Below are 16,759 nucleotides of genomic sequence, written 5' to 3'. Positions count from 1 at the left end.
CAGCTTAGACATTTAACGCATAATACTAAATGACATACAGCCTCCGTGGTCTAGTGGTTAGAGCGTTAGGCTCACGATCTGGAGGTCCGGGTTCGATTCCCGATGGGGACATTGTCGAAATCACTTTGTGAGACTGTCCTTTGTTTGGTAAGGACTTTTCAGGCTTGAATCACCTGATTGTCTGAAAAAGTAAGATGATTCCGTGCTTCGAAGGGCACGTTAAGCCGTTGGTCCCGGTTATTAGCCGTAAAAACACCTCCACCAACCCGCAGCGGAGCAGCGTGGTGGAGTGTGCTCCATACCCCTTCCGGTTGATTGAGGGGAGGCCTGTGCCCAGCAGTGGGACGTATATAGGCAGTTTATGTATGGTATGTACTAAATAACATAATAAGGGAAGTTCCAGTCTAAGTTCTCAAAAAAAAATAGAGATGGCGCTGGTCAAAGTAGATTCGTTTAACCTTGTAATTTCATAGATAACAGACATTTGCATCTTTTATCTTTGTTTTTGGGTATAAATGATGACCCTTGTTACACCCAGGCACAACACATCTTCCATCCATTATTATTCTGATCAAAATAAAGAGAAGCAATATATGTAGCAACATAATTATATACCATATCTAATCCAAATATAAAGCAACAATTCTTTAATAATAAAAAAAACCTCTGCCATTACAATATATTTTTGAATAATTATGTACCCGAGCAATGAGAAAATAGGTAATTATCACGTTAAATCTGTACAGCGCCATCTATACGGTTTTTGGGGAACTTAGCCTGGAAAGTCCCTGATTAAAACAGATAATACCGGGTTCTTACCGCGTCATATCCCTAATTTTAGCACGGTAAGGCTGCATTTGAATAAGTGTTGTTAAATATGTTTTTATAATGCTGTTGGTTTTCTCAATAAACATAAATAAAAAAAAATAAAAAAAAAACCATTGACGCGGAGCTGTGCGGAGATGAGCGGAGATGCGCAGAAATCGACCAATCACAAGGGAGAGAGTGACAGAGCGTCTTCGTTTTTCGCTCTCTCGAACGCTGTGATTGGTCAAATCCGCACATCTCCGCTCTTCTCCGCACATCTCCGCTCATCTCCGCCCATCTCCGCGTCAGTGGAAACCCGGTCTAAGAACCTAAACTAAATCACATAAGCTCACGACGATGTTTATAACATGTGTGTCATAATTTTTAACAATTTACCTGAAAATTTAAAGGAATTAAATATGATAGAATTTAAGCATGATTTAACGAAATGGTTATTACATATGTGTTTTTATAGTGTCAACGAATTCTTTAACTATAGGAATAAGTCTTAATAATAATATAAATAGGTATATGTATAAATATTTGCACACCTGCTTGCAGGTTGAATACATGCACTGTTTTACTTAGAATAAGATCTTTAACTTTGTGTTCTTGCAAATAAATGATTGATTGATTGATTGACTATATCCCAATACTATATACTCGTATGTATGTTATCTACCATCTATCTGTTGACAATTGCAACATAAAAATACCTTTTAAAAAAAAGATTATAAAAAATATTAATTCTTTACTATTTTTAAATTAATTTTGTATTCATCGATCTTCTCTTATTGTCGGACGTGTTTGTAACCTTTGTAATTACCTACTAAAAACTGAATTATACGCGAAGTGGCAAAACAATCAGCGTTTCTTTAATACATTCTGCGAGTGGTGAAATAATCAATCAACTATCCCTTTTTCACAACATTTTTCTACCCCGCTACGAGTGTGAGCGTGAAGCACTTAAAGCACAGCCCTACAGTAAGATGGCCGACCCACCATCAGCTGTTTATTCCGAATGTATGTCAGCCGAACGTACCGGTGTAGCGGTACTTGGCATGAACTTGCGCTACTCGCCGCTAGATGGCGCTGGCATACCGTAAGCGAAGCTTTTCAGATGCATTTTTGGTTTTGAAAATATTATTATATTTTATATATGAATTTAAATTATAACAACTTTATTACTTAAACTAGGATGTAGGTAGGTACTAAGTCACTTCACTTCACTTCTTGTTGTTTACGGCTGCATTGTTTATGAACGATGATTCTGCCAATGTCAAAGTTCGGTGAAACGATTTTTTGTGATAAATTCTTCTTAGTGATTACACTGTAATTTTACAGGAATTTCCTAAAAGTAGGATAACACAGGTACTTAGTTTCATGTTTATGACTGTTATAAGTGAACTGTCTTATATTTCAAACATTTTTTAGACCAATGCATTGGTATAAAAGGGTCACATTGAAACAAGTATTGATCTATAAAGCAAATAGATATTAGGTAACTACCTATTTGTTAACACTGCGCACTTAATTTTCATCATCCCCCTAGCATTATCCCGTTTTTCACAGGGTCCGCTTACCTAACCTGAACATTTGACAGGTCCGATTTTTTACAGAAGCGTCTGCCTGTCTGACCTACCAACCCGCAAAGGGAAAACCAACCCAATACAGGTTAGGTCACATACCTCCGAAAATGCATTTCTCGGGAATGTGGGTTTCCTCACGACGTTTTTCTTCACCGCTGAGCACGTGATAACCATTTATGATCCAAACATGAATTCGAAAACAAATTCGACAATCATTGGTTTAGGCCTGAGCGCACTTAGTTTTTATATACGAAAATGTCAAACTGCAACATTGCTTTTTAAATGAAGTCAATCTTTCAATCTCCATCAATCAGGACTTGGAGTAATGGAGCGTACTTCACGACGCTGCTCCACTGCGGATTGGTGGAGCAGTTGAAAGTACCTAATATTGAATTACTAGTATTTTTTTCTTTTTTGACGTGACTTATTATTATATTTGCCGCAGATGGTATTAACTACTTGCCTGGACAAATGGGGAGCGCTGAGGACTCTCACCCGGTACAAAATTTAAGACAACAGGCGCTGAGGGTGTCCAGTTGTCTGAGAGGAAGAATATTTGAAAGAATTAATCGACCCTAGTGGTTCGATAGCGATAAGCACTGAATGAGGGATATCGTCGACCACGCCGCCTGGTCGGTATCGGGGTTCTGAAGCGTTTGGTGTCGCGAGCTGATTGGCCGCCTCTATGGCTAGAGTAATCGGGTCGTCGGGAAAGTAGTAGATATTTTTATTACTTTCATAATTATTATCAATCAACTTTAGCACTCAGTTGATAAGTATGCAAACACAAAACGACAATAATTGCACTCGAAATTTAGTACGCACAATTGTTAAATAGGTCACTCTTTGATAACAGACAGTAAGTTGCATCGATAGTCGATACGGTGTTCAAAATGAATATTTACATGTAAAAAAAAATGCTGTCCCCTTCTACCGTGTGGGTTATGAGGTTGACAACCAACCACATTAAGCAATTTAAGTATATTAAAAAGTTATATCTGTCTAGTTACTATGTCCCAATGATGTATGATCTTTGTTGCTAACCGTACAGTCATGAGCAATATAATATACCCACTTAAGGCTCTGTCGCACTAACATATTTGACATTTAGTGAGACTTACAGTTCAATTTGTCAAAAAAGTTAATGTGACATGGTACCAAAGTGTATACATATTAATGCTCGTGACCGTACATGACATATTTACTCTGATATACTTACCTACAACATTAATCAGATACCTTTCTCTGGAATTCAAGTAAACAAACATTAGATAATATAGTTATATAAAGGGTGTTAGCGACATCGTAACGAATACTAAGGGGGATGATTCAGACCATTATTCTGAGTTAATATCAATTGGAATTTTCCGTCGCATAATTTATGTTTTTTTTTTTAAATTGACAATTCTATAATTTTGCGATGGATCACGGTATGCTCAATCCTATGACAAGCCGCCCTTGCTAGCCCTTGACGACGTAAGTGTTACCATTAGTCACCAATCAGTTTTTGTCTATTGAAGAAAACCGCATTAACTTGTTTTGAGTAGTTCATAAAAACCGAGAACCGGAACCGGAAGACCGAGAAGGACTTATGATGACCAAATTGGAGATGTCCTTAGAAAAGGTTCAATACGATCTACTCTGAACCGGCGTGCGTGTATGAAGCGATTGATGAATGTGGAGGAAGCAAGAGAAGTGTGTCAGGATCGAAGCAAATGGAATTCTATAGTCTCTGCTTACCCCGGTGGGAAATAGGCGTGAGTTTATGTATGTATGTATGTATGAGTAGTTCATAGTTAATTATATCTTTTTTACAACTTTGTCCATATATACTTATGTAAATAACATATGTAGCGAATTATCGTATTATTTTCATAACTTACTGACACCCGCAAATTCGTATTCGCACACCGTATGATATGAGTGTCGTAGATGCGTGGCATGTTATTATTATTATAGGTATCTAACTAATGAAGTAAAAATAATTGAAGTGCGTTCACTCGTCTGAGCCAGCATGCTGGCCTTTTCATTATACCTACTAGATTTTGTATAAATATTCTATCCTAGTCTAACCGAAGTTCTCTTTTTCCTTTTTTTTATCATTCTTTGGTTACGGAAATCGATTGTTGAAACACTTTAAGTTAATTTGTCCATCCAGTTACTGATTGTTACACTCTGAACACATTAATACTGTGGTAGTCTGTTATTGGCTTAACGATGTAAACTAAACACTGTTAATATCTCATTTGTAATTGTAAGCTGTTGACTACCTGAATAAAAGAAATAAATAAAATAAATAAATAAATTAAATTGGTATCTCCAACATTCCAAGGACGTAAATTTTGTTATTGAAAATTAAGTGAATTACTGACTAATGTGTTTAATTACTATTATTTGTCACATATATAAAAATCATTAAAACTGTACGTAAATCTTTTAATGAAAGTACAAAATTTCCTTGCAAAGTAAATTAAAAATATTGGACGTGGGTATTTTTTACGAAATGGCAACGTACAGTCATGAGCAATATCTTGTACCCACTTTAGAACCCTGTCGCACTATCATATCTAACATTTAACGTGACTTACGGTTTAATTTGTCAAAAAGGTTAATGCGACATGGTTTCAAAGTATATACTTAGTACTCCTGACCGTAGGGTGGGATGACGTCAGCTGGGCTAACCTTGAAATGTTAGCTGTTAGTTTTGAGCATATCTGGTCTTCTTATACCATGGATGCAATCACGGCATTGACAAAATCGATGCAGGTTTATGTCAATGCCAGCTCCGCCAATTTGCCGCCAGGTACCTAGGTTATCTAGCTAGTAATACTTAATTACTAGGATGCCTAACTGCATGTAATAACTGGTTTTCCAACAGTTACCTAACCTACTAAAGGGATTAACTGTTAAATATTTTTACTGCTATATGCGTCGACATATTTATTCAATGGAAAATCATATTTTGTGGCTAGCATAAACATAGAAGACGTAGAGATGCTTGTCTTCCCGGGCATGTCGTAAAATCCGACAGGAGAGCTGAGCCCTTTCTGACATGATGGGCAGTTGGGTAGTTTCCGAGGTCAAAGATAAATTATGAAATTCTGATAACTAAATAAACACAATACAATACAATACACTTTATTGCACCAAAATATAAAGAAATAATTACAAAAAATCTCTTACATTGTTCGTTTACATTGTTTTAAGTTTACAAGTCCAATCCCATCTACCCAATCTCATCAGTCATCCCGTGATCATGGCACTTGCAACAGTGTCGAAATATCGGGAGTCTCATATCCCTACTTTAAACTCGGTAAGAACCCGCTATTATGTGTATTAATTAAATAAACACATCTAAAGGTGACATTAAACGGTTTCTTTTTTCTATTTAATTTGCGAAATTTTAATAAGGTCAAATACGCTATAGGCTAGGTTCCAACTAGTCAAATCAGTTACTTTTTACTAAACGTCAAAACACGAAATTACTATGGAATTTGTATGAAAAAGCAACCTGGGACGTCTAAGAAAAACGTGACAAAATGTCGCTTTTCTGCATTAAAATTCATAAATAAGTTAAATAGAAAAAAGAAAACGGTTTTTGTCCTCTTTAGATCTGTCTTTATTTAGTAATCAGAATTTCATAATTTATCTTCCACCTAGGAAACTACCCAATGAATCCATAGAGCCTATAGATGAAAATGACGTCACGGATACCACAATTTCTTTAGGTAATTTTGTTAGGATGGTATTAATAAACTAATCTCAGCTGAGACTACCCTCAAAACCATGCTCAAGGCCCTGTTTTTGTAATAAGCACTGTCACATTGACATGATCTTGAGTCTCGAAGCTGAAATTAATTTATTAATGGTCCCGATTCCTGCAGACACCTCCTAATTTTACTTTAAGTTATACCTGTCATTTTCTTATCCGCCGAAAAGAAAAGGGGCGGATGATTGACAGCTCTAAATTTTAGGAAGAATAAGTAAATTAATGAATAACCCGGGCGAATCGAAAAGTATCTCGCTGGTATGCAAACCGTTTGACGTGTGCTGTCAACATAATTCTGTCGGGTTATTGGCAAATGTTAAATTTTGAGACGGTTGTTTTATATTTGTGCTTAAAATTGACGTGCGTTCCATAAATTTATGCCTGTCGATTATCCGTCCCATTCCTTTTCGGCGGATAAGAAAATGACAGGTATAACTTAAAATAAAATTAGATGGTGTTTACAGGAATTAGCACCAATACAACCCTTAACATTATAAATAAGGTACAAGGTAGGTAACAAGTTGTGGATTAATACTTGCCTGTAATAATCTGATTATTCAAGCTTCAACAATCGGATTAGAAGATTAAATCAGAATCCGACATGATTATTCAATGTAGGACTTACCAGGTTACATTAAAAAACAATATAGATGACTGTAAAGATTTTCGGGTAATCAGACGTAGGTATGCATCTTTTTTATATGTTTTTGAGTATAAATTATGACCCTTTTTATTACACCCAGGCACAACACATCCACCCATTATTATTCTGATCAAAACAAAGAGAAGCAATATAGGTAGCAACATAATTCTATACATAAAGTGATCCATATATCAAGCAGCAATTACTTTTATATATGCTTCTGCCATTACATTGTATTTTTGAATAATTATGTACCCGAGTAATGAGAAAATATTATGTAATTATCACGTTAAATCTGTACATCTTCTCCCTAACATTATCTCGTTTTTCACAGGATCCGCTTACCTAACTTGAAGATTTGACAGGTCCGGTTTTTTACAGAAAGCACTCCCTGTCTGACCATCCAACCCGCGAAGGGAAAACCAGCCCAATACAGGTTAATAATTAATGAATACACGAAAGGTTCAACAATTGTATAACAAATAATCTTCTTCTTCTATCGTATGGGCTGTTAGGTAGTTTACCACAGCCTCATCAACCCTTGTGTCAGGGTTATTATTGAGCCGCCAAAGGCCCCTGTAAAGATTACTCACTTACATCAGTAAATAGTAACCGGGACCAACGGCTTAACGTGCGCTCTACATTACAGTTTGTTTGGACTGGAAGACATCGTTTTTGGGTATAAGGCTACCTTTACTAAAAGTAGGACTGCAAGCAAAGTGATTATAAACTTAACGATATAATTTTTTTTTCGACAATTGCTCGAGGCGGACTTTTTAAGTTTAGTTACATACATACATACATAAACTCACGCCCGTAATCCCTAATGGGGTGGGCAGAGCCACAAGTAATCAAAGACAACTTGCAGCCACTGTTGATACGAAGTCCAAAGATGGATATGATGAACCTTATGGTGATAAGGGATCAGCCTATCGCCCATAACATTAGTCCATCATGTTAGAGGACACAATCCCTCTGTCGGTTTTTACGACATGCCCGGGAAGAGAAGCAGCTGAACGTGTTCTATGTTTTTTATTTGCTCCCAGAACAGCATAGAAGCATAAGTTTAGTTAATTGTGTATTTTTTGTTTTATTTTTAGTTTCGATTAATTATTTTAGTTTTATTTAATATTATTTTTGTTTACAGAAAAATAAAGTATTTATTACTTGAGGTATTATGCGAATGTATTTAATTTGTAAAAAAAAAATTAAATGACTGGGCATCCACCACAGGCTTCGTCTTTTTGTTTTGTTTCTGTGGTTTATTTCTGTATTGTAACTGTTTTGTTAATGGTGTATTTTTTTTATTGCTCGCTTATTGCAGAATCTTAACTTAATACTAAAACATCCGAAGGCAGCGTTGCGTCTTCGAGCAATCTCTTCCAGACAACGAGATATTCAACGACTTTTTTAAACTTTTGTATCTTATTCCATATTCTACTTACCTGATGCTGTGGGCGGTGGAGCAGCGGCAGTATCTCCACTAGCAGCACTCATCTCCACGATCCTGTCCACGGCGATCCTATTCCCACCAGGGCTCTCCACCGGCTCTGATTCCTCCTCCACCACTTGAGGACTGGCTTGAGCTGGTAGCTCATTGGCCACTATCACATTGACTGTGGTCAGTGACTCCAAATCGGAATTCTCCCCAGCGACCTGAGTATCATCAATGTAGACGGTCGCTGAACGCGCACCCAGAGTTTCCATCACACTCTCTGCTAAGGATCTGGTGGACATTTCATCCATGTCGATGTCTTGTTTGATGTCAATGATGATCTGGTGTCTTTTTCCACTGCCAGAAGGGCTTTGCACCTGGTGAACGCTAACCTGGGCTTCTGTTCCCGGCTGAGACATATTATGTTGGATTACGTGAGTCAGTTGGCCTTCTAATGTATTGTTATTGTTGCCCGCCATCTTGTTTTTCACTTTCTTTTGTTTTTCTAGAACGAACTTTTAAATATGTACAAGAAGTAATTTAAATTTCGAAGGGGGATTTAAATTTGGAGAAGTTAAAGAGAATAAAAATTGCGCATTCCTATTTTGAATTTCGAATTTTCTATTCTGTTGTTGTCTGCTTTGTTGTTGACGATCCCGCTTTGTTGTAACACACAGCTGTTATACGTTTGTTACAAGCAATCCTGGTCGGCTTTGTTGTTCAGCTGATCACTTTCACTTTACGTCCCACTTTGGCGCACTAAAACTAACACTAAGACGTCAGACTTTGAATGATCAGTCGAAATAATTATTGCACAAGAAGCTAAGTACTAAAAATACGTCGAGGATTTTTAAGTTAAGTATACTAATGAACACTGTTTATCACACACAATAATTAGTTGAACACATACCGATAACATCCTGGTGCACTGCGGATTACTTTAGCCTACATATAGGTCACTTTATTTTTATTTTATTTTTTGTGCGTTTTATGGCAGTGGTGGATTTTGGAAAGGTTTGCTTTTACATTGTTTATTTTTTTTTACAAGGGAGTGCTAAAGTGGCATTTTGTCCTAATAGGGACGTCGCGACGTAACGGACGTAGCCTCTGCAAAGCCTACCAGCTACGTGCTACGCCGACGCAGCGTAGGCTTGGCGTAGCAGACTTCCGGTAACCGGTCTAGGGATATATCCGGAGATATTTTTGTTTTTGGTTTTTTATTATGAGATATTTTTTTATATTTTGGGTTTTTTAATATGTAAACTTGGATATTTTTGTTTTTGTTTTTTATTATGGGATATTTTTTATACATTGTGTTTTTTAATTAGTAAGTTTAATTCTTCTGATACAAAAATGCATATACCATAGACAATTGAAGGATGAATATTGCATAGATAAATAAATATATATTTAAGTATTCTTTGTTATAATCGGGTCGGCATAAGATCATAACTGTTTATGTTTTTGTATTTTATTGTTATTTGTTTGAGGTGTAATATGTAAATATTTAAACATAACATAACATAAATTATAGACTATAAAATACAATATAAAAACGCTTTATACTTAGCACAAAAAAAACAACATGAAAAAAAATTCAAAAGTGACAAGTGACAATCGGCGGCCTTATTTCTACACACTATTAATTAAAAAGAAGATTTTTTTTCGGCACCAACCTGTACTAGAACAGCGTGGTGGAAAGGGAAAGGGGGGGTGGGTGTCGATATATGTACACTCCAATTGATAAAAAAAATAAAATCAAGAATTGTTTAACCCATTATATATATATCGTATTTATAAATACATATATACAAAAACCCACGCCTATTTCCCACCGGGGTAAGCAGAGGTAGGTATCGTATTTATATATTTTGGAAAACTACATAATAATTACTTATGTTAATATTTAGTCGAACAATATAACAACATTTAAACCATACTATCATTTTACATAAGCTCACGACTATATCCCAATTAGGGTAGTCAGAGATGAACTAAGTACCCACACCTCACCGAGCTTTCTGTTAGAACAACGCGAAACTACGATTAAATTGCCACTACTCATCCAAACCCAAAATAACGCAAATAGACCTTCACTCAAAGCCTAAACCCATGACCACATATTAAAAAAACAAAACATAACTGTCAAAATCCCGCCAAAACACGACTTCACCTACTAAACTACTTTCAACGACCGATGACATAATACGACGTAATATTATCCCAACAACTATCTTCGGATATACATCCCTTGTGCTTCTTCCATCCCTTTAAAACACGTGCCTTGACATGCGCAGCGCAGCCATTCTTCGCTCCTTTCCATCTGCATACACCCATCCCTTTCTTTCGTATATATCTGTCTCTGTTTTCGCTATAGCGGCGTCCCTGTCACTCCTCTTCGATCGTCGACTATGACGGAAAGTATATAATCAAATTTATGTTGATATCGGGTGTAGGGTTCGAAGAAAAACCTAGCTAATATGGCCTTGAGCTAGTTTCGGGTTTAGTTCTAGGATGTAGGTTTTAGGTCTAGATATTTTTGGGGTTCCAGCATGTATTTCTAGGCGTACTGCCAAGCGGTTTTACCGGACCTGTCAAATCTTCAGGTTAGGTAAGCGGACCCTGTGAAACGGGATAATGCTGGGGAAATGATGATGACTTCCAAGCTACTTTTCTGTGAATAGTTTATATACCTACTTATATCATAAATCTAATTTAAGAGCCACGCTCTTGTCGGTGTAGCATTCTCCATTTTTGTCCATCAAAAGGCCATTTCTTTCACTTTATAAGACACGACGTTCACCTTCTCTTTAATCTATTCCATGTAAGTTCTTCTTGGTCTTCCCTTCTTATCTTTCTTTGTAGCTTCCCTTCTATGATATTTCAGAATTACATTAGCATTTATTTATTTAGTTACAAATGTAATAATACATACAGGTGAAATCGTAACGAAAACTTTGAGGGGCGATTCAGAACATAATTCTGAGTTGATATCAAGTGGAATTTTCCGTCGCAAAAGTATGAAACTGAAAATAATTTAAAAAATACTACTTAAAATGTTCATAAATTTTCCGACAGGAAATTGCACTTGATATCAACTCAGAATCATGGTCGAATGATCCCCGTTAGTATTCGTTACTATGTCACTAACACCCTGTATATAGTTTTTATAGACAGTATTAATGCTCATAATATATGTACTTATTTACGTTTTTATAATGTTTGTAAAATAATAATTATTTGGTATTATATATACTTGCCTATTATAATCTTACGAAAAGTAATGATTAAATTGCAACCTATCTCATAAAACAGAATAGAGTATAAAGTGAAGAAATATGGTAATATTTTGCTAGCTCTGTTTAGAGAGAGGGAAAATCTTTTCCTGCCTCTGTTTGGGGAGGAAGGTAAATTTTCAAATTAGACGGCGATATAGCCACTTTTTAAAATTCATCCAATTTCCTCCCCATATTTTCTTAGCAACCCTACCTTAATTTATAAATAGACCTTTTTTTCTGACTTTACCCAAACAATGATTATGTAAGACTAGGTACCAATGATAACCAAAACAAGGGAAATAGTAAACACGAACTCAAACACCCAAATTAATTATATAACATTTGTAATTAGATAGACATTATAGACGGCGATACGGCTCGCCTATCACGTTGGTCTAACAGAAAGCTCGGTGAGGCGTGGGTACTTAGTTCATCTTGCGATGGATGTATTTCTGAATACCCTATTGGGATGTAGTATTGAGTTTACGTTGTGACATGTGTAATTTAATGAGGAGCTTTCCAGGCTGCGTTCCTCAAGAACAATATAGATGGCGTTGTACAGGTTTTCTTTCGTTAAAACTTTTAACATGGTTAACAGCATTTTTTATCTATGTCTTTGGGTATAAATGATGACCCCTGTAACTACACCCAGGCAATTTACTTAAAATAACATAACTGCTATTTAACATTTGTTTGCAGTGCGCACTTACTTTTGTATGCGCAAATGTCAAATTTTAATATTGCTTTTTTAGATGAATTGCTTCGATGTGGCCTTTTTAACCCCCAGGTGATCAGGGGCCTGTTTTATAAAACTTACAATTGTAAATTACAATGACAATTTGGTGTTCATTACGTAGCTAATTTGAAACTGCAAAATATTTGTGATCACTGTGATCACATACTCCGCAATGTATATCAAATTGTCATTGTAATTTATAATTGTAAGATTTATAAAACAGGCCCCAGGTGTCTTGTGATTACTTGTGACTCTGCCCACCCCATTAGGGGTTACGGTGATGCATTTGTATGTAATCTCTCTGTGAGGACTCGCTTGCTTTTCACATCACACAAAAAATATTACGCCATACTTCATTATTACCTATTTGTTATTTAATCTACGTTCGACTGCGCCATCTGTTATCGAATAGCGGTACTAAATTACGAGTCTAAAAGTAAAACTTGGCTCACGTGGGTAACGGTACGCGTCCAAAAGCGTTCGTTCACCTCCGAAGGCGTTTGGTTGCACAACGCGCATAAAAAAATTACGGTGCTTTTTGGCCGTGGCGCGAATTTTAAATTGGGAACTGTATTTTTTTTCTTAAACAAGTCACGGTCTTTATTGAGAGGGGAGTTAGGTTAGGTTATGTTCGATGTTTTATTTTTTAATTTTGGTTTTGGATACGTTTTCGTGATATAAAAGTATTGTAATTATTTATTATCTTTTCTATTTTATGACGCGAACAAGACTGGTTGCATCCTTTTTGTCAATTTTAGACTTTGCCTAGGTATCTCTCTATTAGGACCGTTTGTGCGTATTACGACGGCAACTTTTTAATATGGTTAGTTTATATTTTTTTTAAATTTTTTTTGGACGTGACTTTTTTTTCTTGAGATGACAAATCTGATCTTGGTCTTTAAAAATCAGTGTCTTCATTAATATCATCTTTATTACATTTTTTTATGGCAATAGGTCGCTTAGGATTACGATCATTCTGCCAGTGTCGAAGTCAGAAAACAACTCTTAACTTATTGGTAGATTTGCCATTTGCTACTTTTAGAAAAAAACGTATTTATTTTTTTCCCCTTGAGGAAAGGCAAAGGTAAAGCCGTACAGCCACCATCTTAATTATATTTTTTAATCTCATCCAAATATTAATAAGACCGATGCTACATAAGTTCACGACTATATCCCGTTGGGGTAGGCAGAGACCATGAATTCCAGTTACTTCGAAGACACGTGTGGCATTAACTACTTGGCTGGAAATATTTTACTCTATGGCCGAGTAAGCTATGTTTTCTTTTTTTATTTGTTTCGTCTACCAAAATAAAAAGGTGTTTATGGATAGGTCTGAATAAAGTCTAGACTGCTATCGCTATACTACATCTTTTGGACAATTAACATGACGTGTTAACTTTGAGAGGGCATTGAACCTCACCGTTAATTCATAATTTATGTTTAGTAATGTTTAGTAAAAAATAACCAAAGTAGTAATCAAATAGCACCATCTGCTTGGACCATCTGATTGTACGAAAAAGTGTTCGGAAGGCACATAAAGCCCGCTCGTTAGCTGTAAAACACCTCCAACCCATAGTGGAGCGACATGGTTTTTTGAGTGGTCCCAGTAGCCTTCTTTTATCGTGTGGGTTGTGAGGTGGATTACCAACGCCATCAACCCTGTTGTCAGGGTTACTATTGAGCCGCCAAAGGCCCACGACATGACTCATGAAACGACTTTTAACTTACATTAGTATGTACCGGAACCAACGGCTTACCATGCCTTCCGAAGTACAGATCATCCTTCGTTCGGACAATCAGGTGATCAGCCTGTAATGTCCTAACCAAACTAAGGATCACAAAGTGATTTTTGTGATATGTCCCCATCGGGATATGATCCCAGGAATTCCGGATCGCGAGCCCAACGCTCAAACCAATGGACCTAGGTCGTTTACCCAGTAGTGGGACATATATAGGCTGTATACGTTTGTGTATATAAAATCACCAATTTAACAGAACGTAAAACGAATTTAAAAATGTAAAACATAAAAGTCCCATTCAAATATTTCCTCTCAAAAATCTCCATACAAAATATTCATTGCAATACGGAATGCGTGCCGAAAGCGGACGTTGACCCTGATCAGTTAGTTTTTTTTTATTAAAAAAAACCAGCTTCTACGCCGGACACCGTTACGTCGTATTTTATCTGTGGCTTAATGATGTGCTCTCCCATGGTTAAGGTTTTATAGTCTGTGCGAAAAAAGTTGTGAATTGATTTAAAAAAAAGTTTGATTTAAATTAAAAGTATCGTTGCTGATGACAAAAAAATCAAACTCAAAAGTATTTATTTTTCAAAATTGGCTTACAAAGTTAGCGCCTTTTGAACGTCAAAAATTAAATTACATGTTATATAACTAGCTGTAAAACTACTACCACATCGGAATCTGTAACGCTGAGGGACAAAATATATAGTCCTCCTTGTCGTATCCGACAACGGCGACCTCAGTCTCTTCTCTCGTGCGCTCGAATGTGACTGGCAAAGCCAAACTTTGTACTGAAAACCCGGTCACATTGAAGGCAGAATAGCTGTCCATCCGAGTTGAAGGTGTAGTTATAGATGGGTTTGGGACGATCCTTGCGTGTTTGGCGTTTTTCGTCGAGCTCTTTCAGACGATTTTGCTCAAAGTTGGCCACCCCTGTTTTGACACAGTGACGCCACTCAGGTCTTAAATCAGCAAGTTCCTCCCAGCGTTCAGTGGAAATGTCGCAGGCGGTCAGGTTACGTTTGAAGAAAATAAATTACTACGGAAGACCTTTCATATTGAAATTGAACAGCAAAGGAAATGTACTGAAGACTAGGCAGTATGTTCTTATGATCTTAGCCTGACCTACAAATGGGCAAAAGAAAAAAAAAATATCGTTGGTGACGTCGGCAACTGACGTTCTTAAATTTTTGGCGAATCTGATTTGCACATTTTGCTATTGCCAAGAAGATACAAATTATTTTAGCAAAAAAATGCACATACGTCAGTTTGAAAAGTCAGCCACGATATGGCTCTTTTTTAAAGTAGGTTCACTTGGCTTTTTGGCGGGAAACGGGAACGGGACAGTTGCTTTCTTCATTGAATAATCTAAATAATTAATACGAAGTGGTGTTTTGTGGTTAATGATCGCATTAAGTTAGTCGGAAGACATTCGCGAGTGTTATTATATAGGAGTATTCAATAAACAAAGTGTATCTGCCTATTTTCGCTTCGTGCCAGGAAGCCGCTTCATAACTCGAAAGTTTATGCGGACCTTTAAGTTAATTCGTTTGGGGTTCGGAGTAGGAGTCTACTCCAAGTGTGGGGGCTTAGGTTTCATCATCATCATCTTTCATCATTTCATCAATCATCAAGAAAAAAATACGTAAGACATGGCTGTTTGGGCATAATTCTCTTTGCCTTACCCTTCGGGGAAAACCAAAAAAAGTAGGTTCACTTGAAAACTTAGGTTGTTTTTTGACGTGACTTATTGTAGATTTGCCGCAGATGACATTAACTATCTACTTGGCCAGAGACTTAGGTATTCAAAATCAGAATGATGTTTTATAAATGGCTTTAAATTGGGTCGTGTACTAGGTTTAAGATAAATTATGAAATTCTGATTACTAAATAAAGACACATCTAAAAGTAACGAAAAAAACTTCATTTTTCTATTTAACTTATTTATGAATTTTAAATAAGAAAAACGTAATAATAAGTCCGTCATTTTATCACTTTTTTCTATGACGTCACAGTGTGCTATTTCAAACAAATTCCATAGTAATTTCGTGACGACGTTTTTGACGTTTAGTAAAAAGTACCTGATTTGACTTGTTAGAAACTAGCCTATTGACAAAATCAAATCAAAAACATTTTATTTCACAAAGATATTTTTAACGTTACTTATTTTAGATTTGCCTACCGGCATTACCTACTTGGCCGGACAAACGGGGAGCGCTAAGAACTCAAACAAAAAAGACAGAAGAGGTACAACGGAGACCTTATCTATCGTGTGGGTTGTGTGGTGGAGTACCAACCTCATCAACCCTGGTGTCAGGGTTACTATTGAGTCGCCAAAGACCCCTGACATGGCTCATGTAACGACTACTTACTTACATCAGTAAGTAGTACCCGGGACCAATGGCTTAACCTGCCTTCCCAAGCAGGGATCATATTACGTTCAGAGATCTTATTACATGGGGCTTAAACATAGCTGGGGAGTGGCTGTATGTAAAAAATACCTCTGCCTGCCCTTTCGGGGATGCAGGCGTGATGCTGTTGTGTTAACAGGTTTTTTGAAACAACAAACGATCAGCTATTAACAATAACAACGTTATAACGTAAAATAAAGCCACTTTACCCACATTAACGTTGAATATTCCCATCAGTAATTGAGAAAAAAGTTCACCATTGTCAACTAACCTCTGCTCACACCGTAAGGCGCACATCTCGCAATCCCACGTATCGCGACCACATAACGGTGTACAGTTAGCAGTATGT

The 16,759-nt window shown here is 36.6% G+C and overlaps 1 protein-coding gene across 1 annotated transcript in view; it reads right to left on the bottom strand.

The window, feature by feature from the left end:
• LOC126378371 (probable nuclear hormone receptor HR3) overlaps nt 1-8,490 on the bottom strand; it is a 126,153-nt gene extending 117,663 nt beyond the window's left edge. The window contains exon 1 of the mRNA XM_050026672.1: nt 8,254-8,490. Coding sequence (XP_049882629.1) covers nt 8,254-8,305 — 52 coding nt within the window. The 5' untranslated portion in view covers nt 8,306-8,490. The remainder of the gene's footprint in view (nt 1-8,253) is intronic.
• Nucleotides 8,491-16,759: the final 8,269 nt, after the last annotated feature.

This window comes from Pectinophora gossypiella, chromosome 26 (assembly GCF_024362695.1).
Source record: "Pectinophora gossypiella chromosome 26, ilPecGoss1.1, whole genome shotgun sequence".
Classification (NCBI taxonomy): domain Eukaryota; kingdom Metazoa; phylum Arthropoda; class Insecta; order Lepidoptera; family Gelechiidae; genus Pectinophora; species Pectinophora gossypiella.
Note: the sequence above shows the minus strand (reverse complement) of the source record. Positions and strands in the feature narration are given on the sequence as shown.